Source organism: Notolepis coatsorum (genome assembly GCF_963971535.1).
Source record: "Notolepis coatsorum genome assembly, chromosome: 3".
Lineage (NCBI taxonomy): Eukaryota > Metazoa > Chordata > Actinopteri > Aulopiformes > Paralepididae > Notolepis > Notolepis coatsorum.
In genome coordinates, this window is record NC_140167.1 from 146,237,459 (window position 1) to 146,262,375 (window position 24,917).

General features: G+C 46.9%; 1 protein-coding gene across 1 annotated transcript in view; it reads left to right on the top strand.

Moving 5' to 3' along the window:
* Positions 1-24,917, top strand: part of hecw2a (HECT, C2 and WW domain containing E3 ubiquitin protein ligase 2a) — a gene marked incomplete at both ends in the record, with an annotated part of 229,646 nt that overhangs the window by 189,935 nt on the left and 14,794 nt on the right. Inside the window, 3 exons of the mRNA XM_084309394.1 lie at positions 12,499-12,628; positions 13,255-13,401; positions 19,290-19,404. Of these exons, the coding sequence (XP_084165520.1) occupies positions 12,499-12,628; positions 13,255-13,401; positions 19,290-19,404 (392 nt within the window). The remainder of the gene's footprint in view (positions 1-12,498; positions 12,629-13,254; positions 13,402-19,289; positions 19,405-24,917) is intronic.

The following is a 24,917-nucleotide window of genomic DNA, read 5'->3' on the forward strand; positions in this document are numbered from 1 at the left end:
TCATTCATTACCCCAATCAATCAGATTATATTTCTCTAAATGTGCCTGCTGGCAGTAGGCTTAATGGAATGAATAATCGAATGAGATCTTGCTAGCGAAAATAATTAGTTAAACTCGTTTAGAATAAGTAGACAAAAACAAGCCCAAAGAGTATCTAATTGATACAAATTAATAGATACTTATGAGAATATCTGTACTGTATGTGCTTAGGTATCACCAGCTGTATGAGAGCGACAGGTCTTAACGGTTTAATTATATTTAATCAGCGACATTGCGTACACAAACGTATTGTTAACAAGAAGCATTACACTAACGCTTTCTTCTGATGAAATGAATGGACAAGAGAGCCATACGTCGGCCGTCTAATGAAGTTAGATTTGACACGTTTTAATATACACTTTGACTGCTGAATTTACACGTTTAACTTATTCATTCTTTAACTCAGCAACATTCTAATCATGCAGTCTGTAGACATACTGTAGGACGTTGTAGCATCCTACTGTATGAATGAAGTCACCAGCTGTAATGGAACTGAATAAAACTCGAGCTTCCAATGAATGAACAAAAAGCCGGTGCGTCGGGCAGTTGTCACCAGCTGTATGAGAGCGCCCCCGCTGGTCATTGTTAACATTAAACATTCCAAACGGCATCAAAACGGCCCCAAAACAGCTGTTCCATGACTATTTCTGGCTGTATCTGTACTATAAATACATGGTTCCCAACGTTTTCAAGGCTCGACCCCCGAAATAAGAGAGGCTTGGAGGGATGCTATACAGTTTCACTATTAATCAGGTTTTAATCTGTTTCGGACATCATCCATACATGCATTGAATTGATTAACCTTTGGTTTATACTAGGGATACTCGATATTGGCTTTTTTACCGATACCGATATACCGATATTGTCCAACTCTTAATTTCCGATACCGATATCAACCGATACCGATATATGCAGGGTCCCCCCCCCCCCCCCCAAAAAACTGAATAATTTCAGGTAATTAACATTACATGTCTCTTGTTGTGGAATTAACACAACATTATGCATACTTTTGACAATAAATAAAATCAGAATTTGTTCTTACTTGCTTGCCTGGGTAAATAAAGGTTATAGAAATGTAAAAAAATTTAAACCGATACCGATATTTTCCGATATCAAATTTTAATGCCGATATCAGCCGATAATATCGGTAGGCCGATAATATCGGACATCCCTAGTTTATACCAGTGACACCAGTCATGTTAATCACCTTCTTGTTCATCATCACACTAACAGTGCTTGAACAGATAAATGCATTTTCTCAAATGTATTCATCAAAATGTCAAAGGCTTGCAATTGCTCATGAATTTTCTCAAGTCACATCCACGTCATCAAATCAAACAGCGCATCTCCTCAAACATTTTAATCCCAGTTACAATATCACAATAACGTGTGAGTGAGTGGGGCGTAGCTGGGGGGGGGGTAGCTTAGGATGATTCCAAGGGCCCAGCACTGGGGGGGGCCCCAACATTTTTTTTTTTTTTTTTTTTTTATTAGACATCACTCAGGTGTATTATTGATGCTCTCATTGATACTATGTTTGTTTCTGAAGTGTGTGTGTGTGTGTGTGTGTGTGTGTGTGTGTGTGTGTGTGTGTGTGTGTGTGTGTGTGTGTGTGTGTGTGTGTGTGTGTATGTGTGTGAGATATATAGAGAGAGAGGGGGGGGCTTTGGTAGACTATTGCATTGGTCCATTCATTGAAGATGAACGCAATGCGACATCCTTTACTAGGCTCACCCACCAACAGTGCAGGTGCTGAACTCTGATCCGAATGTATAGGTAAAAACCATATTATGCGTTTTCATCAATAAAAAAATGGCACAAAAAAATTCCGCTCGCGCGCTTACGCACGCTCGCATTCACTGGGGGCCTACAAATACATTCTTTCAGGGGGCCCAGAATCTGGAGCTACACCCCTGTGAGTGACAGTGACAATTCAACAATCCACATATTCAGATTTGTCGTAATTCATATCCACAATACACGCATGAAGACTTCAATTTATGCTTGAATGAAACAAAATCCAGGCGCTCTGTTAAACATCCACAGCGGAGAATATGAAAGGAATCAGAGTCAAACGAGCGATAGGTTTCATTCATTAAAAACATCCCCGCGGGGTTCACATTTGCAATGCTGCGCGTTATTAAAATAACCACATAATGTGTATATCGCACCTCGCGAGCGCCGTATATATAACGTGCATTATTTAGGACAAAGTACATTTAGTATCAGCATTTTAGGTCTATTATTTTACATTTCAAAAGCCCCCTCTAGAAAAACAAAGCACAAAAACATAATTCAGAATGGTATAATGGGATATCTAGACTGTGAGAATTATTTCATTGAAGAGGATTGATTACAATTTTTATTGATTAAATAGATTTGGGGTGCTTAAAGTAATTGGAGCATTTGGAACAAAACAAGATAATAAATCATTTCACATGCACTCGCTCACACATATAGACATTAGGAGTGTAACGGTACACAGAAGCCACGGTTCGGTACGTACCTCGGTTTTGGAGTCACAGTTCGGTATGAGTTTGGAACAGGAAAATAGCAACAAAAATCCCAAATGCATAAGGCTAATTTATTTTTTATTGTTTTAATTTCTTTTGAACAGACAATAGTGCAAGTTATACTTAGTCCCACATAGTCTTGTATAGTCCTCCCTGAGATAGTTGCTAGAGCCTTGCCCTGTAGTGTATTTAAGCATTACATCACGTGCAGGAGTGGTTTGTGACCAATAAACCATGCCTAGGGGTGGTCGTTAGACCCCCCTAGGCATGGTTTATTGGTCACAAATCACGACTACAAGTGGTGTAAAGCTTTTATACAACTGCCAGATTCATCCAACCTTATTTCTATACAATAAACACACATTAATCGAAGATTTATTGAAAAAACCATCCGCCAGAAAAAGTAGTTCCCACAACTACAAAAAAGACAAGTTGCCTCCATGTGGAAGCAGCTTGAAGTGCATCCAACCAAACTAACACATCCAACTGTGTATTATTGGAATTATTGAGAGAAGTTGCCTCATGTGGAAGCAGCTTGAAGTGCATCCAACCAACTAACACATCCAACTGTGTATTATTGGAATGATTGATTGAAAATTTTATTACCAGATGCAGAATGGGTACAATACAGTACGGCTCAATACACACAATTGTTAAGGGAATGCAGACCTACTTTCCATAGAACTTCATTCTTAGATGCTTCTATATAAAGTAGGTAAAACAAATTAAAACGTTTTCTTTGCCCTATAGGAAAAAACGTTTTCTTCGCCCTATTTTTTTATTTATTTCTTTTAGCCTAAACTTAACCAGTTGGAAACCAGGGGTACAGTAATAAAATTAGCAATCAACCAATCAATCAATTCAATAGACCATGCTCACTTAAAACAGCGCTGCTTCTCTCTCAGTCTGACTCCCCCGCTGTTGCAGACAGGAGTGTGTGTGTGTGTGTGTGTGTGTGTGTGTGTGTGTGTGTGTGTGTGTGTGTGTGTGTGTGTGTGTGTATGTGTGTGTGTGTGTGTGTGTGTGTGTATGTGTGTGTGTGTGTTTGTGGGTACGCCAGCGTCGGACAGTGTGAGAGTGAACGCTGCAGTCAGTGGGAAGGAAGTAGAAATTTAAATCAATCAATTAATCAATCAATCAATCCGCGATTTTTCTTTTGTTCTAGATTGACTCAAGACCCATCAATTACATCATCCAACATTGTTTAAAGGACTAACACACTCCCCTTGACAGAATCGCTTCATATTTAGTCGTTATGGTGCTATCAACATATCCATTTGTTGTCCACGATCTTGTTTTCTCCCGGAGTGAGCCGGGGAGTGATATGTGATTCGGTTGTGGGCGGGTCCTGAGCCCAGGACCGTGGATTGTTGCCAATAAAGACGTGTAAATGGCCAATCAGAATCGAGAAATTTGCATGCCGTTGTATAACAAGCAGTAAACCAGGGTTCTCAGGTTCTCAGTTCAGGCCAGGGTTCTCACTCACACCAAGCCCTGGCAGCACATCACCCCCACCCTCATCCACCTCCACTGGCTCCCAGTCAAGTACCACATCTCCTTCAAACTCCTGCTCCTCACCTACAAGTCCCTCCATGCCCTCGCCCCCCGATACCTGTCTGATCTCCTCCACCAGCACACTCCATCCCGGAACCTACGATCCTCTGATCTAGGTCTCCTCTCCATCCCTCGCACCAGGTTACGGACTTTCTGGGACAGAGCCTTCAGCGTGGCGTCCCCTACCATCTGGAACTCTCTCCCCCCCCGAAATCCGCAACGCCCCAATCCTGGACACCTTCAAAACTGCTCTAAAAACACACCTCTTCACCAAGGCTTTTCCCCATCAGTTAGTTTAGATTAGGTCCATTATCCATTATCCCTTACCTTCCCTCATCCCCTTTTTTCCCCCTATTTCCCTAGCCCTATTTTTTGTCCTGATTGTGAAGCGACCTTGGGTTCTATGAAAGGCGCTATATAAATTTGATCTATTATTATTATTATTATTATTATTATTATTATTATTATTATTATTATTATTATTATTATTATTATTATTATTATTAAACACATCAAGTGAACAATGGTTTTGACCCTGTTTTTTCTGCCTGGCTCCAGTGATTGGCACATCAGGATGCTAACAATATCTAAAATTAGCTATCAAGATCCACAAATATCTAGCTAACATTATCGATATCATACCATGAACCAATTATAATAAACATTATCAGAAGAAGTGAGAATATGTAAACATTTGTATGACTCATTATAAAGACAGTTGAGCCCCGGACCCACACAGAACTTACGGTTATTCTATAACCCGAGTATAGCGAGCGCTCTGCTCTATTGGAACTATCCCTTTAATCCATTCTAATAATGAAAAAACTTTCACATGCACACACCCACTTGCCTGGCCACACCCACATCTGCTCCTATATAAGTGGTGTCGTGGTCACACAATCAGCTCCTTCCCAAGTCTTTCACCACCAAAGGAGAAGACCGTGGGGTCCTCAGTGAGTCAGAGCAGAGCGCTCACTATACTCATATAACTAGGGTTATAGAATAACCTTAAGTTATAGATCGTATAGCTTTACGCTCTGCTCTATTGGAACACAGGAGCTGAGCAGAGCGAAAAGCTTGACAAATGCACCCGCTGAGGCCCCCTACAACCATCAGGATCGGGGAGGATCCGAGCCCCCCCGGCCCCCCCTAGTGGAGGACGGGAGGGAGATCGGATCCGACTGTGCGAAGAGGGTTTAGCACCTCAAACGCAAAGGGTGAGCAGACCGTGGGACTTACCTTCGTTCAGAAGGGCCTGCGACCACTCGAGCACGCATCCCACATGCCACCAGAGAACGGACGTGAAGCAAAAAATAACCGTCACAGCCCCATACATCACAGGGTCGAAGGTCAAGAACCCAACCCCGTGGCAAGGCCGTAGCAGCGGAGCGTGGAGGAGGTCCCAGCCCCAGGAAAACCCAAGGACTAGGACCCCCTGAAAAAGGGGCCTGGTGAGGTCAACAAGGCCGCGGCATCGAGACCCCACCAGACGGCCACATCACCAGCGTATCGGACAGGGCCCAAATCAAGTGAAGGCCCTTCCCCCCTTTGGCACGCCGATCTGAAGCACTCTCCTCAAGAGGCTACCCTCCCACAACATTGTGGGGCCAGTCGGCGTGCCGGGGAGACAACCCTCCAAGGAGGTTGATCCCTAAATCCAGGCAACAGGCCCCAAGAGCAGAACTCAACCTGTGCCCGGAGCACTGTGGACTAGACAGGCGCTTAAGGGTCTACTGCAAGAACAGTATCCTGGCGGAAGGGGTGTTCGGTATGCTGTGCACCATGTCACAACCTCCACAAACCCGACCCCGCCAATTCCAGCGGGTTCGAGGTTCAAAGAAGAGGCTGACACAATTGGCAGACGTCATGAAAGATGTGGGGGCATACTCTCGGGCAGACGGGGTCAGGCCCGGCCTCAACCCGAGAGTCGACTCTGCTACCAACACACCAGGGAACCAATCACCCCCCTATGTTTAGTTTAACAGGAGGCGGTTGTTCCCTTAACCCACAAAGAAAACTCAGAAACATAACTGCGTGTATACACAGGCTATACAAGCAGCACAAGTGTTTCAGTTTTCAAAGGGTTAACCCAGGCCAACAGGTCGACGAGAACGAGTTCGGACCTGGGCCCGGCGGACCGGGACCTACACAGGGATGCCTAGAGGAGTTGACAACAACCTCCCAGACAGCCCCCTCCCATCCCCATCCTAGCAGGGAGGGAGGGGTGAAACAAATGGAGAAGGACCAAGCCCCCTAACACAGTGCAAGGTACAACACAGTATGGACCAAGCACGTCACTGTTAAGGGCAACTCGTGGTGGCATACATATGACACACATATCCACGACATCAATCCCCGCGATGCCCGATCCAACCCGGCATTTTCCCCCCGGAAAAGCACAAAGTCCTTCAGGGTACCAAGACCTGTGCCCCGGCGGGCAACGGGTTAAACTGACCTGGTCCGGCGCAACCAGAACCAGTCCCGTGTCCTAGTCACGCCGCCATCCCCAGTCCTAAGAGGGGGGTAGGTACGCGTGTCGATCCAAAACATCACAGAGGGCGCCACCAAGACGGTCAGTGCGCGAACGCACTGCTCCCGGTGGCCCACCTCATAGCCAATGTTTTTATCTACTCCGTCATCTCCCCCCGGAGATGCATGCAAGCCGCCGAGTCTAACCTAGTACACTGGTGCTCGGTAGAGATACAAATCTCCCTCCCAGCTGCCTGCATAGAAAACGCTGTTTCTATTCATTGGGCAACCAAGGCGCACCAGCCATAAAGTGGTTCCACATGGAAAGCACCCAGTGCCAGCGCTATATGCACGTCGAGAACCCGAAAAATATCGATGGCGAATTCTAATAAGAAACACCAGACAACGTTTCCTCCATGCTGTCTGGGACGAGCAGCAGGAAGCCGGCCTATAAGACACAGACACGGGTCTCATATGATGGGTCTGAGGGTAAAACCCTGTCAATTCTGCTCTTTACATAAGAGGGGAAGACAGAAGTTCCCCCAGAGAGACCTCTACGTGAGTAACAATTGAAAAAGATACATGTAATAATTGGGCCAAGTGACCAACGGCCCAATACACACTTTAATAGAGAGCAGAGCAGAAAACAAACCGTTTCCGAATGCATCGCATCATCCAACTTTGACAATGACAGCGGTCTGCAGCACAGAGCCTGAAAACTCACGGATGTCTCATGGCCAATAGGAAAAAACACGCCCAGTGACGTATTCCATGGCCGGGGGGAAATCCTGTGACCCACCCATCCTAATATGGAGTGAAACCAGGGAACCCCCCCCTCCCCCTCCCTGTGACGCGCTGACCCCTCAGCCGACAGGGAGACTGACAGGCAGGAGGTCCAACCTCCTGGCCAATCAGTAAAGGGGGGAGGGGTTTATTAGTCCACCCCTTATGACCCCTCACCCCTGATACGATGCAACAACAAAGCAGCGCCATGACACCAGTTGTAGCATGCTACATGAAAGCGCATATACCCGTTAGGGCAATAGCTTCACATTCTGCATGCCAGCCACAGACGATAACCTCGTTTGTGCAAAAAACTGGCTTTATACACGGCTTCAGGCTCATGTGCGAACTTGCCACCTGAATTTTTACACCTTTACCCTAAAGTAAAGAAAAAACACAGACTGAAGAGAGGGGCCAAGGCCTTGGTACAAGAGCTATATATGTAAACTTCTGTAGGCTAACACCCAACTCAGTTGTGCACTCATTGCCACGTTTACTTAAAAGTAAAAACACGATACACACAACCCTCTTTACACAATAAAAAAGGCAAAAGTTCACTCTCACTACTGCAAGAGGAACGCCGTCTTTTATGACGAGAGAAGACATAAGTCCTCGACCAAGTGCTAGCTACAGGCCTTGTTAAGTCATACATAATAGCGACCAAACTATTTTCAGAGAAAACTGCACTACCCCCTAAGCAAGAGCACAACCCCAGCAGTAGCTGAGGGTTTACACCGTATCCCCAAATATATAGTGAATCAACACACATTTCGTAACAAAAAACAGTCCCTCACCAGGAGGGACCCTTTATTTAATAACAAAAATCATATTTGGGGGGGGGGGGGGGCAAACAGGGGAAGTCACTAGCATCGTCTGCCCCCTAGAACGCCGTTTGTCCCCACAGGAAGCCGGCCCGGAGGGACGGTGCTGAGGAACTGCCTGGTCACGTCGATCCCTCCGGGCGCAGGGCGACTGGCTGCAGCGGTAGCTGGCCCTAGTGTACCTAGAAGGCCCGGCAGTGGCGGTGGTGACGGTGGCGACGGCCGCAGACCTCTGCCGGCGTTGCCTCCTCCTCACGTCACCGGTGGCATCGGGTCGGGGAAAGTGGGGTTGGAGCACGGAGTGCTCCTCCTCCATCTCTCTGCAGGCTGCCGTCATCTGCTGCATAGCCGACCCGAAGAGTCCAGCATCGGAGAGGGGGGCCTCGAGCAGTGGAATCCTCCTCCGGTCCGGAACCCCCGCCTGCTCCAGCCAAAGGTGGCGCTGGATGAGAGTGGCCAGGGCGCGCTCCTTCCCGGCGGCTATCGCCTGCAGCTGAGTCAGATGCAGGATGGCTCCAGCCGCCTGGGCGTGAAGGTACCGTTGACGGTCGTCCAGTACCGCCCCGCCCGCCATCAGCCCCGACATGTAGCGAGCCAGCTGCGCAATGTTGCAGGTTGCAGCCAGGCTCTGTGTCGAGGTGATGTACACCTGGTCACTCCATGAAGCCAACTGCCTAGCCGATTTCCCATGGGGAAATGGCTTTCGTAATGGCTCCCACACCATCTCGGTGCTTAAGGATGGATGCCATCGGGCTATCAAGTGGAGGCACCCCGTCCTTCAGCCCCTGGACCAAACCCACTACCCGCGTGACTGGCACGTAGGAGGGGGTAAGGCCGACGATGTGGGATATTACCTGTCCCCGCGCCACGTAGGCCTCCATCGCTGGGAAGAATGGGCAGACAACGCCCGCCTCCCTCACAGGATGGCGTTGCCAGAGATGATCATGTCATCGGGAACAGGTGCCGGCAGTGGCTGCGGCAACGCCATGAGCTCGGGGAACAAGGCAAGCAACTCCCCTTCTTCCACGTCACTCGCGTCCCTCGTGTACGGGAGGCTGCACCGGGAGCCGTCGTCCGACGCGGCAGATAGCTGGGCATCTTGTCTCCGGGGTGGAGATCTTAACCCAGCCCCAGAGTACGAGGGTCCCCAGGGAGACGTAGCACTCTCTGCCACTCCCTGAAGGGGAGAGTGACTCGTCTCCGCCGGGCCTTCGAACAAGAGAGCCCCCGCCCCCTCCATGAAATCCTCAGTCTCCATCGGATACGGAGAAGAGGCGAGGGAACTCTTGCTCGGCTCCAGCACAACACTGCCACTAGCCCGTTCACCCCCGCCATCCTACGACGAGCCGAGGCGAAGAGTCTGCGACGCAAATCCTCGGCCACCAGAGGAACTGTCCGCCTGTCGGCCGACTGCCCTCTGGCAGGGGAACCAGGGCCGGAACTCAGCCACCTCACAGGAGATGGGAGCTCAACGGCCCCTCTGCGAAGCACACTCCCCTCCGGGCGTCGCTCAAGTGCACCTGTCTGCCACAACCGTGGAGCCAGGAACGCCCCACGACGCACGGAGGATGCCGCGACAGTGAAGCGCTGGTGGAGGGTAGAGCTGTAGTCGTCTAGACCCTCCGACGGTGAAGACATTATCTCTTTGTTTTTCCGAAAATTAGCGAGAGAGAAAAAACAAAGATACAATGTCAACGTAGCTCCTTTCCAACAAACTACTTTTAGCACTAAACTAAAGTGGTGTATACACAAACTTCTCTGTGGTGAAAGTAGGGAAGGAGCTGATTGTGTGGCCATGACCCCGCTTATATAGGAGCGGATGTGGGTGTGGCCAGGCAAGTGGGTGTGTGCATGTGAACGTTTTTTCATTATTAGAATGGATTAAAGGGATAGTTCCAATAGAGCAGAGCGTAAAGCTATACGATCTATAACTGAGATACATGTATGATGGACCAGAACTTGGTCGTTCCCGGGAGACACAGACCCATCTTAAATAATAACGCAAAGATAACTTTGACTGTTTGCCATGATTGATTGTTGCCACGACTGCTATCTTTATCTGTTGCGTATACGTCTTCTCTCTAGCCCTTCAACTACTGACCAGGGTCGCACTCGCAGATGTGTATTATGATCACTTATTATGATCTTGTGGCAATAAATACACATTGCACCGGAATAATAAAAAAGAAAAGACGACATGTAGTCGTGTGAATCCACACACTGAACCGTGACCTCTGTACCATGAAGTCGCCGGATGAATACACACCCCTAATAGACATAGATGAAGTTAGCCGGCACATACAGTATAATTTATACAATATACCATCCTCCACGCCTTCCTTTCACACAAACCAGACACAAACCAAGATTCAAGATTCAAGAGTTTTATTTATCACATACATACCAGGGCATACAGTGAAATGCGGGTGGCCATGCCCGCTTCGATTGTGCAAGAATACAATAGTAAATCAAATAAGTAGAAGATAATAAAATAGACATAAAATAGACATGTTAAAAAGTCCTGAGATAATGCAATACAATGTTAGCTATGAATTAAAGGCACTGGGTCTTATTTACACTACTATACAATATACAGTTTTACTCTATGTCCCTATGCTATACTTGCTATTACTAACTATAGGCCTACTATACAAGAACCACAACAGTTCTTTCCTTAAAGTGACCTTTTCGTATGTGTTTAAATAGGAACCAAAATAGGAAGATGGTAGAGTTTGGTGAAAACCATTTTTTTTAAGGCAACTGTCACCCTGATAATATATCTACTTCAAGTCAGTCAAGTCAAGAGTTTTATTTGTCACGGCATACAGGGCATACAGTGAAATGCGGGTGGTCATGCCTGCATGACCACCCGCTTGTTAGGTATATAAGCTGGCAGAAGGCCAAAGACATTCAATGAATTTCCCCTGATGCACCAGAAAACAGATCCTTTTTTTTTGTATCCACTTTTTCTCCTTATTTTTTCTATTTTTCTCCCATCCCAATTTCGCCTCGCCAATTCTCCCTTCAATTCTCCCCTCCCCTGTCTCGAACGTTGCTAGACTGTGCCTCCCACTGGTCAGCTCCAGTGAGGACCAAGCCTTGCATCACGTGTCCCCTCCGGTACACGAGGAGGCAGCTGTCGCATCTTTTCACCTGAACAGCACGATCTCTCAGTGGCGAGGAGTAACGCGTGGGAGGCTCACACTGCCCCCGATACTTCCTGATTCTGCTGTACAGGTGCACCAACCGACCTGTAGGAGTCGCTGTCCACAACATCCAATCCCCACCCACAGGCTTTCCCACCCCTAACACTGCCAATTGTGTTAGTATGAACGACCGGCCAAGCCGGTAGCAACGCAGAGAGCTGGGCTCGATACCAGCATATCCTGCGTTAGTGGCGAGCGGCTTGCCCACTGTGCCACTCAGCCGCCCCAGAAAACAGATCCTTGTAATTATTTTATTAAAGCTTGGTAAACTTGAAACATTTTTACTGGACATCTTTTATTCAAATCTGAACCCACTGAACCCACTGGAGTTTTAAAGATCTATTTGGATCTTTTTTAATCTTTTGGGTTTTTCTCCTACAGTATCTGCCATCTGGGGGAAAAAGTGTCACCAACTCTTACACTATGATCGCTAGCATCAAAGTACATTTACATTTAGTCATTTAGCTGACGGTTTTTATCCAAAGCGACTTACAAGTTCTGTACGACAAGTCATCAGAGACCATTGACCGGAGGTAGGCAGGAGCGGTTCCCTTTGCCGCACAGTATGCCAGGTCGAGGGCCGTGCAGCGGATTCGTGCAGCAATGGGGAGCCAGTGCAGGTCCCTAAGGAGTGGGGTGACATGGGCCGACCTCGGTAGGTTTGAGATCAGGCGGGCCGCTGCATTCTGAATGAGTTGAAGAGGCTTGGTGGCAGTGGCCGGAAGACCAGCAAGCAGTGCGTTGCAGTAGTCGAAGTAGTAAAGTAAAACACAAATGACAAATCAGTGGAGTCAATTCATAGTATTCCATGGTAGACATCTTGGTCGGTGATTGTAATAAACCAGCTGGTGATTATCATTAAATGGTGGATTATGAACAGTGGCCATTGAGCTGTTTCACTGTGCCATATTGGGTTGCAAAACACGTCACAAGAATACTATGAGTAATGTTAGCCATATCTTCAGACCTTTGCATGAAGGAATCTCCTGTATTTATTTAAAATTCCATAGGCTAAATAATATCAGGTAACAATTGTATACCAAAAAGCATTTAGGAGTGAAACAAACCCTGCAATCCATTAACTCTATGTTGACCATTGCCGCCCATGTGCAGCCCATGTGAGCTGAGTGATCTGGAGTTCCTGGATGAGGAGTTTCACCAGAGCCTTCAGTGGATGAAGGACAACGACATCGAGGACATGCTGGACCTCACCTTCACTGTCAACGAGGAGGTCTTCGGACAGGTGTGTGTGTGTATTCATTTGTTTAAGCTCTAAAGACTGTAGTGTAGACTAGAGCTGCTACTGACAATTATCTAATTATCCAATCATCGATTCATCCAATGATTATTGTATTGATTATCTAAACAATTCATTTTCAACATTATAATTTAATGCACACTGGAATTCAGCTTCAAATTGTTATTCTTCTTCTTTTGTATTTCCATCAGACAAGATGCTTTGGCACATTTAACTGCCAACAGTGAAATGTTTTGAGGAATCAATGCAGCAATTTTTCATCAATGATTTTTTGTAATAAATGTATTGGTTGGATGTACAGTGTTGGATGTCAGTTACTTCTTCTTTTTGTCATGATGTTACTGTATGTTCTTACTTCATAGCATTCCTCTTTGAGACCAACAGGCTCTGCTAGCCGCAAGCTACAGTAGCTCATTTGCTATTAATATTAACGAGAAATGCAAAAAGAAATACAGTAAGCTGAATTGCCAATGCTGTCACACGTGCCTGAGGAATAAAAACAATAGATATGTTTTCACCACAATGTAATAAGTATCCAGTGGAGGAAACAGAATACAATTCTAAATGTCAAATTTAAATGTTTGTGTCAATGTCTCCCCGTGGTCCTGTAGATCACAGAGAGAGAGCTGAAGCCGGGTGGGGCAGGTATCCCTGTGTCAGAGAAGAACAAGAAGGAGTACATTGAGCGCATGGTCAAGTGGCGCATCGAAAGAGGAGTGGCCCAGCAAACGGAGAGCCTGGTCCGGGGCTTCTACGAGGTACAGTATGACACCCACTGTCTCTGGAGCTCATACTGCATTACAAACCATGTATTGGTTAAGGTTTCAGTAAATATAAGGTGTTTATATGCCTGTATAGACCTTTTCAATGGAATTGTATTGCTAGGGAACAGCTTTGGTCCAAGTGTATTTCCTGTCAGCTAGAAAGAAACTATAAATGAAGGAAGGGTCACTACGTCAATGCTCTGCTTTGGTGCCAGTTCTATTGAAGCCTATGGGAGATGTATAGAGGAGCACAATACATCTTGTAGTATGACCTTTGAAGAAATGCTTTTGCCAAATGAAAGAACACTTCAGAGAATACTGACAGACATATTTTTCCAAATGTGCACATTTGTTTATTTGTTTTTGGTCTCCATAGATCACCAGATCACCCACTGGTGAATCTACTATACCTGTATACTACACCTGTAGATAACCCACTGGTGAATCTATGATACCTGTATACTACACCTGTAGATAACCCACTGGTGAAGCTACTATACCTGTATACTACACTTGTAAAGAATAGTAACCATAGATGATTATAGGGCTACTTTACAGGGCTCATGGCGAGTCAAATGCTCACCACGGCAAATAACTTTAGTTGCCAGTGGAGTGTCCCTTGATTTTGATAATATTGAGTTTAGGATAAATAAATATAAAAAATAGTGCCAAATTGTCAGCATAGTCCAAGTCGTCCAGTTGCGTCCAAGGTGTCCACTGAATCCCGTACCTTCTCTGTGCTGTGGAGGTCTTCATTATCCAGTCAATGGCCAGCAGGAAGAGGAAGGGCGAGAGCAGACAACCTTGTCTGACCCCGGTCCTCATTTGGAATGCCTCTGTGAGCTGCCCTCCGTGGACCACCTTGCATGTCAGTCCCTCATAGGAGTTCCTGATGATGGAAACAATCTTGGTCGGCACCCCATAATGTCGGAGAAGCTTCCAGAGGGTCTCTCTGTCTAGGCTGTCAAAGGCTTTCTCATAGTCCACAAAGTTTATGTACAGGGGTGAGTTCCACTCCATCGACTGCTACACGATGATGCGCAGCACTGCAATCTGGTCTGTGCAGGATCGGTCCTTGCGGAAACCAGCTTGCTCATCGCAGAGTTGTGCATCGATGAGGTCCTTCATCCTGTTCAAGATGACTCTGTTAAAAAATTTCCCTGGCACTGATAGCAGTGTGATCCCTCTGTAATTTGCACAATTGCTAAGGTCGCCTTTCTTTGGGATCTTGATGAGGTAGCCCTCTTTCCAATCTCCTGGCACGTCTTCTTCCTCCCATATCTTCATGAAGAGTGGGTGGAGCATCTTCACCATGGTTTCTATATCCGACTTAAGTGCCTCCGCAGGGATGTTGTCTGGTCCTGCAGCCTTTCCGTTCCTCAGCTGCTTTATAGCCTTCCTAATTTCTTCCCTGGTTGGTGCGTTGCAGGCTATGGGTAGGTTTGTGTCAGCCTGTGCGATGTCTGGTGGGTTCTGTGGTGCTGGTCGGTTTAGAAGTTCTTCGAAATACTCCATCCATCTGTTCTTCTGTTGCTCCTCTCCCGTTGTTATCGGTCTTCCCTCTTTGTCCTTCACAGGTCGTTCTGGTTTGCTGTACTTTCCTGTCAGCTTCTTGGTGATGTTGTACAATTCTCTCAGATTCCCCTCTCTTGCTGCTTGCTCTGCCTCTGTTGCCAGGTCATCCATATACTTTCGCTTGTCTGCTCTGATGCTCTTCTTTACTAGCTTGTTTCATTCTGCATACCTTTCTTGTGCCTTGGCCTTCTCTGCTCTTGTCCGGCTGTTGTTCACTGCCGCCTTCTTCTCCCTCCTCTCTTGGATCTTTCGCAGACTGTCCCCTGAGATCCACTCCTTGTGCTGGTGCTTCTTGGGGCCAAGCACTTCCTGGCAGGTAGATGTTACTGCCTCTTTTATCCCCTTCCAACTGTTCCCCAGGGTGCACTCGTCCTCTTCCAACAGCTCCTGTAAAACTTGGAACTTGTTGCTGAGTGTTACTCTGAACTCTTCCAGCTTACTGGCGTCTCTCAAGAAAGCTGTGTTGTACCTGTGTCGTGTTGTATCTGCCGACATCCAGTTCTTTCTCTGCTTCAGCTTCAGGCTGGCTACGATGAGGTGGTGGTCTGAAGCCACTGCTCCTCTCTTTACTCTTATATCCTGCATGGACCTCCTGAATTTCTTGCTGATACAGACGTGGTCAATCTGGTTCTTGGTTATGTGGTCTGGCGATACCCAAGTGGCCTTGTGGATGTTCTTATGGGGAAAAACACTGCCGCCAATGACCAAGTTATTCATAGCGCACAGGTCCGCCAGCCTCTCCCCATTTTCATTCATGGCCCCCAATCCGTGTCTTCCCATTATATCTTCGTACCCCCTGTTGTCACTTCCGATCTTGGCATTAAGGTCTCCCATCAGGATTGTGATGTCTCTCTCTGTGTGCTTTTCTATAATGGACTGCAGTCTGTTGTAGAACTGGTCTTTGTCTGCTTCCTCACTGTCATTGGTAGGAGCGTAGCACTGTATGATGTTCATATTGATCCTCTTCTTCTTGGTTCAAAAGGATGCAGTGATGATCCTTGGACCATGGGCTTCCCATCCTATGGCGAGCCTATGCTGGATGGCGAGGCTTTGGAAGAAGTTGAAGCCTTTACCTACCTTGGCAGTGTTATTGACAAGCAGGGCGGCACAGATGCTGATGTCAGAGCACGAATAAGGAAAGCACGTACAGCATTCGTGCAATTACGGAACATCTGGAGCTCAAAAGAACTGACTTCCAACACCAAAGTCAGATTCTTTAACACCAACGTCAAGGCAGTCCTATTATATGGAGCAGAGATGTGGAGAACTACAGCTGCAACCATCAGGAAAGTGCAGGTCTTCATTAACAGCTGCCTGCGGAAGATCATCCACATCCGATGGCCAGACACCATCAGCACCTGCAAACTCTGGCAGAGAACAAACCAGCTGTCCGCATAAGAAGAAATTAAGAAACGCAGATGGCGCTGGATAGGCCACACCCTGCGAAAGCCCGCAAGTAACATCACCAGACACGCCCTAACATGGAACCCGCAGGGCAAGCGGAAAAGGGGCCGCCCAAGAAACACCTGGCGCAGAGACCTGGAGGCAGACACCAAGACCATGAAGATGACCTGGAACCAACTGGAGAGAACAGCTCAAGACAGAGATGCTTGGAGATCACTTGTTGACGGCCTATGCCCCAGAAGGGGTAGCAGGCGTAAGTAAGTAAGCTCACATACGTTATGCATCAGAAGTTCCAGTCCGTTATAAATTTCCGTTAACGGAACTTGCATACAAATTAATTATTGAACTAACATAAAACCAAATGTACCTTGAAAACACATGAAGTTTTGCCCCAGATTGATAACCTGTTAAACCGACGGGGGGGGGAGATGGAAGAGTGGTCTGCCCGTTCACCACTACACTAGATGTGCCGAGACATTAGGCAGCTATGTGAGTTCACGCGCTACACAGTAATGTAACGATCACCCCTTCCTTCGTTTAGAGTTTCCTTCTCAGCTATTGTATTAGCAAACACTGCAACAGGAAATACACTTGGACCAATTTAGAACGTTTATGTTTGCAGTTTGAAACAGAATATACATTGACAAACAGATTATTACAATGAAAGGACAGACTGCAGAACCCAATAGTAAGCTGGATTTGTTGTTTTCATGCATATCCTGGTTGATATTATTCACATCCCGGTGAATTTGTGTTTGTTTTATGTACTGAAATGATGCTGATCACTCGCATCTTAAATGTAACCATTTATTGCAGAAAAATGGTAATATGTTTATATCTGGCCTTAACTCGTTCAGCGCCAGTCACGAGAAAAGTCGGGTTAACTCGCCAACCGTTCAGCGCCAATCACGAGAAAACTCTGGTTTTAATCGTTATTTCTTTTATTAGCTATATCCATTCATTTTTCATCCATCCAGCCTGATGTTATCATTGGGAATGGGTCTGAGCTCGCAAAAGGGCAAATACCGCTGCCTACGCCTTCCAGCCGGTATTGCGCTCTATTAGAAATGGTGTAGTTTCTTTTCTGGGCCGATCTGAGCCGTGCGGGCGGGGTTTAAATACTCCGGCAGGACTAGCGTTTACAACGTTACATCTGCAAGGCTGCCCCCCCCCCCCCCCCCCCCCCCCTTCATATGCAATGCCGGGCAATGTGGGACGGACCTCCATGAGCAGTATTTGGAATGGCGATCAGATAATTGGATTATTTCTTTTGCATTACATCAGAGACCAGGTAAGGACTCTATATATAAAATATTGCGTTGATCTGATATTTCTTTCTACCGCGATCGAAGCTGTCTGTGTGTGTGTGTGTGTGTGCGTGTGTGTGTGTGTGTGTGTGTGTGGCTGTTTACCATTGAGTGCAGGAGGTGGCGGGGGCAGCGCCGCGCTACGAGGGCCATTTCATGTATGCACGAGGAAGGATAATAATGATAATCTAGCATTGATTTCAGGAAGATTCGATAATCAGGCGAAAAATGACAACGTGTTTAGTGTATTCCACTAAAGGGCTATTATCTCGTCTTTTCCTGGGATTACTAAGAATCACCAAAACTATACTCATATTCAAAACGGTATAAAACGGAAATGTACGGAAGATGCATGTTGACTGGAAGCAACTCACTGACAATCTACGGGTGTATTAGACCCATAGCTATAATATAAGATATATTTTAAGCACTCGCAAATCTCGCAGTCTCCCCATTGATTAAAGCGATGGCGTTCTAGCGCCTCCTGGCTCATTAAGCGATGGCGCTGAATGAGTTAATGGCTCTGCTCGTCCGGGTGCACCCTGCATGAACTGAGCAAGCCTGCTCAACATCGCAGGGAACACACACTCTAAAACCCCAGTGGGTAAATACAGAACAGAACCAAGGCAGATATCTGAGAGATCTGACATGGCTTTACAGACACGATAACATACATAGATAGATAATGCAACAGTCAGATCACATGGATCAGATGGTAAATCAATGGCAATACCAATAAGCCATTATGAGAAACAGTGCAGAGAGAGCGCAGGAACAAGACGGTGGAGGCTGGGGGAGGCACAGCAGAGGTTGCTCTCTCTGGCTCCTCACCATCAGCTCAGCAGCAGCTGAGTGGAAGCAGCAGGGCATCGCGGTACTCGTTTAAATGGACCTGCTGCCATAGAGCTCTGCAGTGGATTTCAGAATGTTCTCTATGGCCGTAGCCTCTGGTGAAAATTAAGATTAGGTACGATTGTAAAAGTTGCATAGATTTATTTTCGTGCAACATTCTCGCAGAGGTTATTGACAACTGGGAGACAACGCTACTTCGAATGTGATGTGTCTCCCAATGGTAAGGGGAAAGAGGTCTTAGAACGTGTCTATGATGACACTCACCCGTCTTTACTATATACACAACTACTGGCACTATATTCAGTTTTCAGTATCCGTGTTTAAAAAAATATATATTTGCATTATACTGTATAATCATTGTGGCAACATCTTAATTTTCACAAGATTCTATGGGTGGCCATAGAGAACATTCTTCTGGAACCAGAGGGAGGCGGGGCACTGCAGAGCTCTACAGAATAGCATTAGAATGAATACTCTATCATCAGTAAGTTAATTGTAGTTAAAAAATATATATTATTGATTGAAAGCGTTGACCCAAACCCAAGTATGAAGTATGTTTGTGTGTGTGTGTGTGTGTGTGTGTGTGTGTGTGTGTGTGTGTGTGTGTGTGTGTGTGTGTGTGTGTGTGTGTGTGTGTGTGTGTGTGTGTGTGTGTGTGTGTGTGTGTGTGTGTGTGTGTGTGTGTGTGTGTGTGTGTGTGTGTGTGTGTGTGTGTGTGTGTGTGTGTGTGTGCTCGCTCATCAGGTGGTGGACATGCGGCTGGTGTCAGTGTTTGATGCCAGGGAGCTGGAGCTGGTGATCGCTGGCACAGCCGAGATTGATCTGGCAGACTGGAGGAGCAACACAGAGTACAGAGGAGGTGAAGATAGAGAGATGGAAAGATAGAGAGGTGGTTCGAAGGACAAGAGGAACAGAGGGCAAATCAGAGGGGGGTTTACATTACTTGAAGACATTGATGACAGAGTCAGCCCGTTTCCTTGACAGAAGTTTAGCAATCGTGGGATCGGAGTACTTGGACCAAATTCCTAATTGGACCAAGCAGTGCTGTAGAACTCTGGCCCAGTGGGCTGGTCACTCCTGTGAATCGTGACATTGGGATAACTGAAAAAGAACTTGAACTTGGATACTGGTTCTTATTTTCATGTAGCCAAGATTCAAGATTCAAGATTGTTTATTGTCATATGCACAGTTAAAACGACAGTTTGCCATACAATGAAAATCTTACTTTGCTAGTCCACCCTTCACAAAAAATCACACAGTACTTAACTTAAACAAATTTAAATACAAGCGAGTGCTAGAAAATAAGATAAAATAGATAAAAATAGATAAAAATATATATACAATAAAACAAGGCACAGTGAGTTACATTGCACATTCCATGGAGGTGACAGTGAATCATAGCAGCAGTTAAAAGTGTCTTTAGAGATTCATAGTTCATAGTTCATAGTAGAAGGTGTGTGTGGAGGGGGGGGGGGGGGGGGGGGGCTAGTCTGATGGCCTGTGGGTAGAAACTGTTTGTCAGTCTCGTGGTTCTGGCTTTCAGACTCCTATATCGCCTGCCTGATGGCAGGAGGTTGAAGAGTCTGTGTTGGGGGTGTGCACTGTCCTTAATGATGTTGTGTGCTCTCCTGGTGGCCCTGGTAGAGTAAATGTCCTGTAGTGAGGGGAAGGCTGCTCCAGAGATGTACTGAGCAGTTTTAATCACTCGCTGGAGTGCCTTCCTGTCCTTAGCAGTGCAGTTTCCATACCAGACTGTGATTGAGCTGGTAAGGACACTCTCAACCGTACTTCTATAGAAGTTGCTGAGAATCTGCGGCTACGTGGCGTAGTGGGCAAGGCGCTCGCCACAAATGACGGAGACGATGGGCTTGCCTGTTCGAGCCCAGCGCTCCACATTGCTTTCAGTTTAGCTGGTCGTTCATACTAATACACATTGGCCGTATTAGGGGGTGGGAAACTGATGGGTGGGGATCGGGCGTTGTGGACAGCGACTCCTACAGGTCGGTTGGTGCGCCTGCGCAGTAGAATCAGGGAGTGTCGGGGGCAGCGTGAGCCTCCCACGCGTTACTCCTCGCCACTGAGAGATCGAGCTGCGCAGGTGAAAAGATGCGACTGCTGTTACCTCAAGTACCGGAGGGGACTTGTGCTATGTATGACTTAGTCCACATTGCAGCCGGCTTGTGGGAGGCAAGAAACAGCGTTCATGACAGGGGAGGGTTGAATTGGATGATACGAAATTGGGATGGGAGAAAATATAGAAAATGGGAGAAAAAGTGGATAAAAAAAAATAATAAGTTGATGAGAATCTTAGGTGGCATGCCAAATTTTCTCAGCCTTCTTAGGAAGTACAGTCGTTGGTGGGATTTTTTAATTATCTGTTGGGTGTTGTGAGCCCAGGTGAGGTCCTCGCTGATGTGGATACCGAGGAATTTAAAGGTTTTAACCCTATCCACCTCCGTCTCACCTATGTACAGAGGTGTGTGCTGTACACTCTTCCTCCGTGGGTCAATAATCATCTCCTTGGTCTTGTCTGCGTTCAAGGAGAGATTATTGTCCTGACACCAGGCCACCAGTTCCACCACCTCCCTTCTGTACGCCTCCTCAGCTCCCCCAGTGATCAGTCCAATGACTGTAGTATCATCTGCGAATTTGATGATACTGGTGTTGTTCTGGGAGGCCACACAGTCGTGTGTGAAGAGGGTGTACAGTAGGGGGCTCAGTACGCAGCCCTGGGGGGTCCCTGTGCTTAGAATCTTTGTGTCTGATGTCCGGTTGCCGACTCTGACTGACTGGGGCCTATTTGTAAGAAAGTTCAGCACCCAGTCACAAAGAGCCGGTGTCAGACCCACAGTGAGGAGTTTAGCAGAGAGTTTGTGTGGGATGACTGTGTTAAATGCAGAGCTATAGTCAATGAATAATAGTCTGGCATATGTGTCCTTGCCCTCTAAGTGGGTGAGGGTGGTGTGGATGATGGTGTTGACTGCATCCTCAGTGGACCGGTTCTGACGGTAGGCAAACTGCAGAGGGTCCAGTGTGTCTGGGATGGTCTTCTTGATGTGTGACATGACTATCCTCTCGAAACACTTCATCACTATTGGGGTGAGTGCAATGGGACGATAGTCATTCAGACAGGTTACAGTGTTTTTCTTTGGCAGGGGCACGATGGTGGTGGTCTTGAAGCAGGTTGGCACAACAGCTTGTGCTAGTGACAGGTTTTGAATGTCAGCAAGTATGTCAGCCAGCTCTGATGAACAGACCCTGAGGGCACGGCCGGGGATGTTGTCTGGGCCGGCTGCCTTCCGTGGGTCTGTTCTCCTCAGAACCGCACATACCTCTGCCATTGTCACAGTGAGTGGTGGGTCCTGTGTGCGCTCCGTGGTCAGAACCCCTTTCACTTGGTTGGTATTGGGGACCTCGAAGCGGGCGTAGAACTCATTCAGCTCATCTGGCAGTGAGGGTTGGCTGTTTGTGACCCCCTTGCTCCCCTGCTTGTAGTCTGTGATGTGGTGCAGGCCTTGCCACATGCGGCGGGAATCATTGGTGGTGTAGAATCCCTCCAGCTTTTGTCTGTATTGTCCCTTGGCCTCGCTGATGGATCTATGCAGGTCGTATCTGGCCTTCTTGTAGTCCTCAGCGTTGCCCGAGACAAATGCAGTGGAGCGGGCATGTAGTTTGGACCGAACATCACAGTTAATCCAGGGTTTTTGGTTTGGGTATGTCTTGCATTGTTTTGTGGGCACAATGTTTTCCACACATGTGCTGATGTAGCCAGTTACACTGGAAGCGTATTCCTCTAAATCCACAGTAGAGTCATCCCTCTGAGCAGCAGTTTTAAACATGTCCCAGTCTGTGCTCCCAAAGCAGTCCTGAAGCACCAGTTCGGTTTCTTCATTCCATACTTTAACAGTTTTACTTACTGGTGGGGCTTGCTTGAGGCGTTGTCTGTACGCTGGATAGAGAAAGGCTGAGATGTGATCAGATAGTCCAAAGTGTGGTCATACCAACCGATGATCACTTATTGTGTAAAATGCTGGAAAAAGTTATTTCATGATGATTTCAGGATTCAGGTTTTAACAGACAGTAACTCTGTTTCTTGGAAAACACCAGCAGAGTAGGTATTGTAGATGACCAGGAAGGGAGGTGTTAAGATTGAGTACTACAGTAGCTGTAATAGATTCCATCAGGTTTCATCATTGCCTTCAGGGTCCAAATAAAAACATAAAGACTGTGATTTAAACCCTTTCACCCTGTGAGGAGTAGGCTATAAATACAGGATGAAAACAACAACATAAAGTCCAGCCAGTGATTGTGGTGGTTGGTGAAATATAGGCTGTTACAGTATGAGAGTGTCAACTCAAACGACTGGATCTCAGGCATGTTAAGAATAGAATAGAAATCCTTTAATAATCCAGAGGGAAATTCGGCACTACAGATCGCTCACATTGAACAACAATAAACATTTAGGTAGTCAATAGGACTAAAATAAGAATATAATAATATAAAAAATAAGAATAACATAGAATAAAGAATAAAATACGTTCCGGGATATACATTCTGGTATGTATATACATTCTAAAATCTTAACTATAAACTAAAGAGCAGTTTACAGAGATCTTTTCATTAAGAAGGATATGCATTGATATGTCCAATTCACATCCTCTTTGTGGTGGTTCACCAATCATCTAATGAAAAAGGTCTGGATAATAAACAGAAATATTTTTGCTGACTATTTTAACCACTAGCTATATACAGTAGAAGTACCGTATCTTTTATTTGTTCATGAATAATGTCAACATACAAAAAAACAAGCCTAGCGTGCACAATCGCCTACATTAAAAACGTTTAAATTATAGTTATATTATCATACTGGTCATCGCGTCTCGCTCTTAGCCATTATGAGATAACTCTTATCTCCTAGCACCTACTGTGCTCATGAACTAACAATTTGCACTCATGCACGTGACCAGGCCACGCCCCCACGTCCTGCTATAAGACGCCGGACATGGTCACACTCTACCTTCCTCTTTTTTTGTTTCCAACATGGACGTTGCAGTGCACTCCGTGAACTAGTTGTTATGAAACGCAGGGAGAAATTACACAATGTTGGATTTTCGCCGGAGGTTCACCAGCCCCCGGAATCTTCTCTGCACATCCTAACAGCGCATCGGACCTGTCCTGGGGTTCCCTCATCTCGTGACAGCGGATCGAGGGACGTTGCGCGACGGCTAGCAGTCGAGCTAGGTCGCGCACAGGTAGGGTCTGCGCTGCCAGGCATTAATGCTAGCATTTGTGATACTGCTCGTTGTCCCATGAGACAGCCGAGTTGTGTATTGGCGCGAGGGGCAGGATATTTGGGTAAACATGGTCGTCATGACTCTGAGTTGGATGTTTTCCCGGCTATCCTGGAGCGCGCGGCTAATGCTAATGCTACGATGCTGGGTCACTGTTCCTTTGTTCCCCGCCGTGGGCTGTCACCACTCTTCCCTCCTCTTAACCGGTTCATTGCTGAAGGTCAATCGGTGTCTAATGTGGGGGGTTTTGCTGAGGCTTATTTACCCCTTTTTACGGGTGGATGGGCTGACAACAGGGCGCAAGGGAGCTTTTGTCACCCAGTGTGATGGCGGCTTCCCCCGTATCAAACCGGCCCTTTCTGTCGGGGTCCCCCCTTGGGTGCGATTGCCTCGTTGGTAGTGTCAGGGTGCGATATCCCGGCTCCACGAGACGCCCTGCTCGCGCGGTTGGCGGGTCCAGGGTTGGCAACGCACAGCGGGTGGGACCTATCTACGATTCCTGGCGGACCAGCGCCAAATGGCGGCGGGTGCGCTTTGGGATTATCATCACATATGGCTACAGCAGTGCCGTATGTCGAAGTGGATGGAGAGAACGCTGAGGCGGGGGCTTGTGTTGCAGTTTGCGCTACCCCACCCTCGGTTTTCAGGTTTGGTGCAGACCTTGTTGTCAGGGTCAGCAGCAGTGACAGCTCTGGCCGACGAGATCCAATCTCTGTTAGCGAAGCAAGCCATCGTCGTGGTCCCAAAGGAGGACGCGATGTGTGACGTTTACTCCCGGTATTTTCTGGTGCCCAAGAAATCGGGAGGTGTCAGACCTATTCTGGATCTGTCTGCGTTCAATCGGCTGATTGTGACGAGGCGGTTCAGGATGTTGACCGTCAAACACCTGATAAGCTCCGTCAGAGTGGGGGACTGGTTCACCTCCATAGACCTGAAGGATGCGTACTTTCACATCCCGATCTTCCCTCCTCACAGGAAATTCCTTCACTTCCTTTTTCAGGGTGTAGCGTACGAATACCAGAGGCTGCCGTTCAGCTATTCTCTGGCCCCCCGCACATTCACCAAGTGCGCAGAGTCCGCG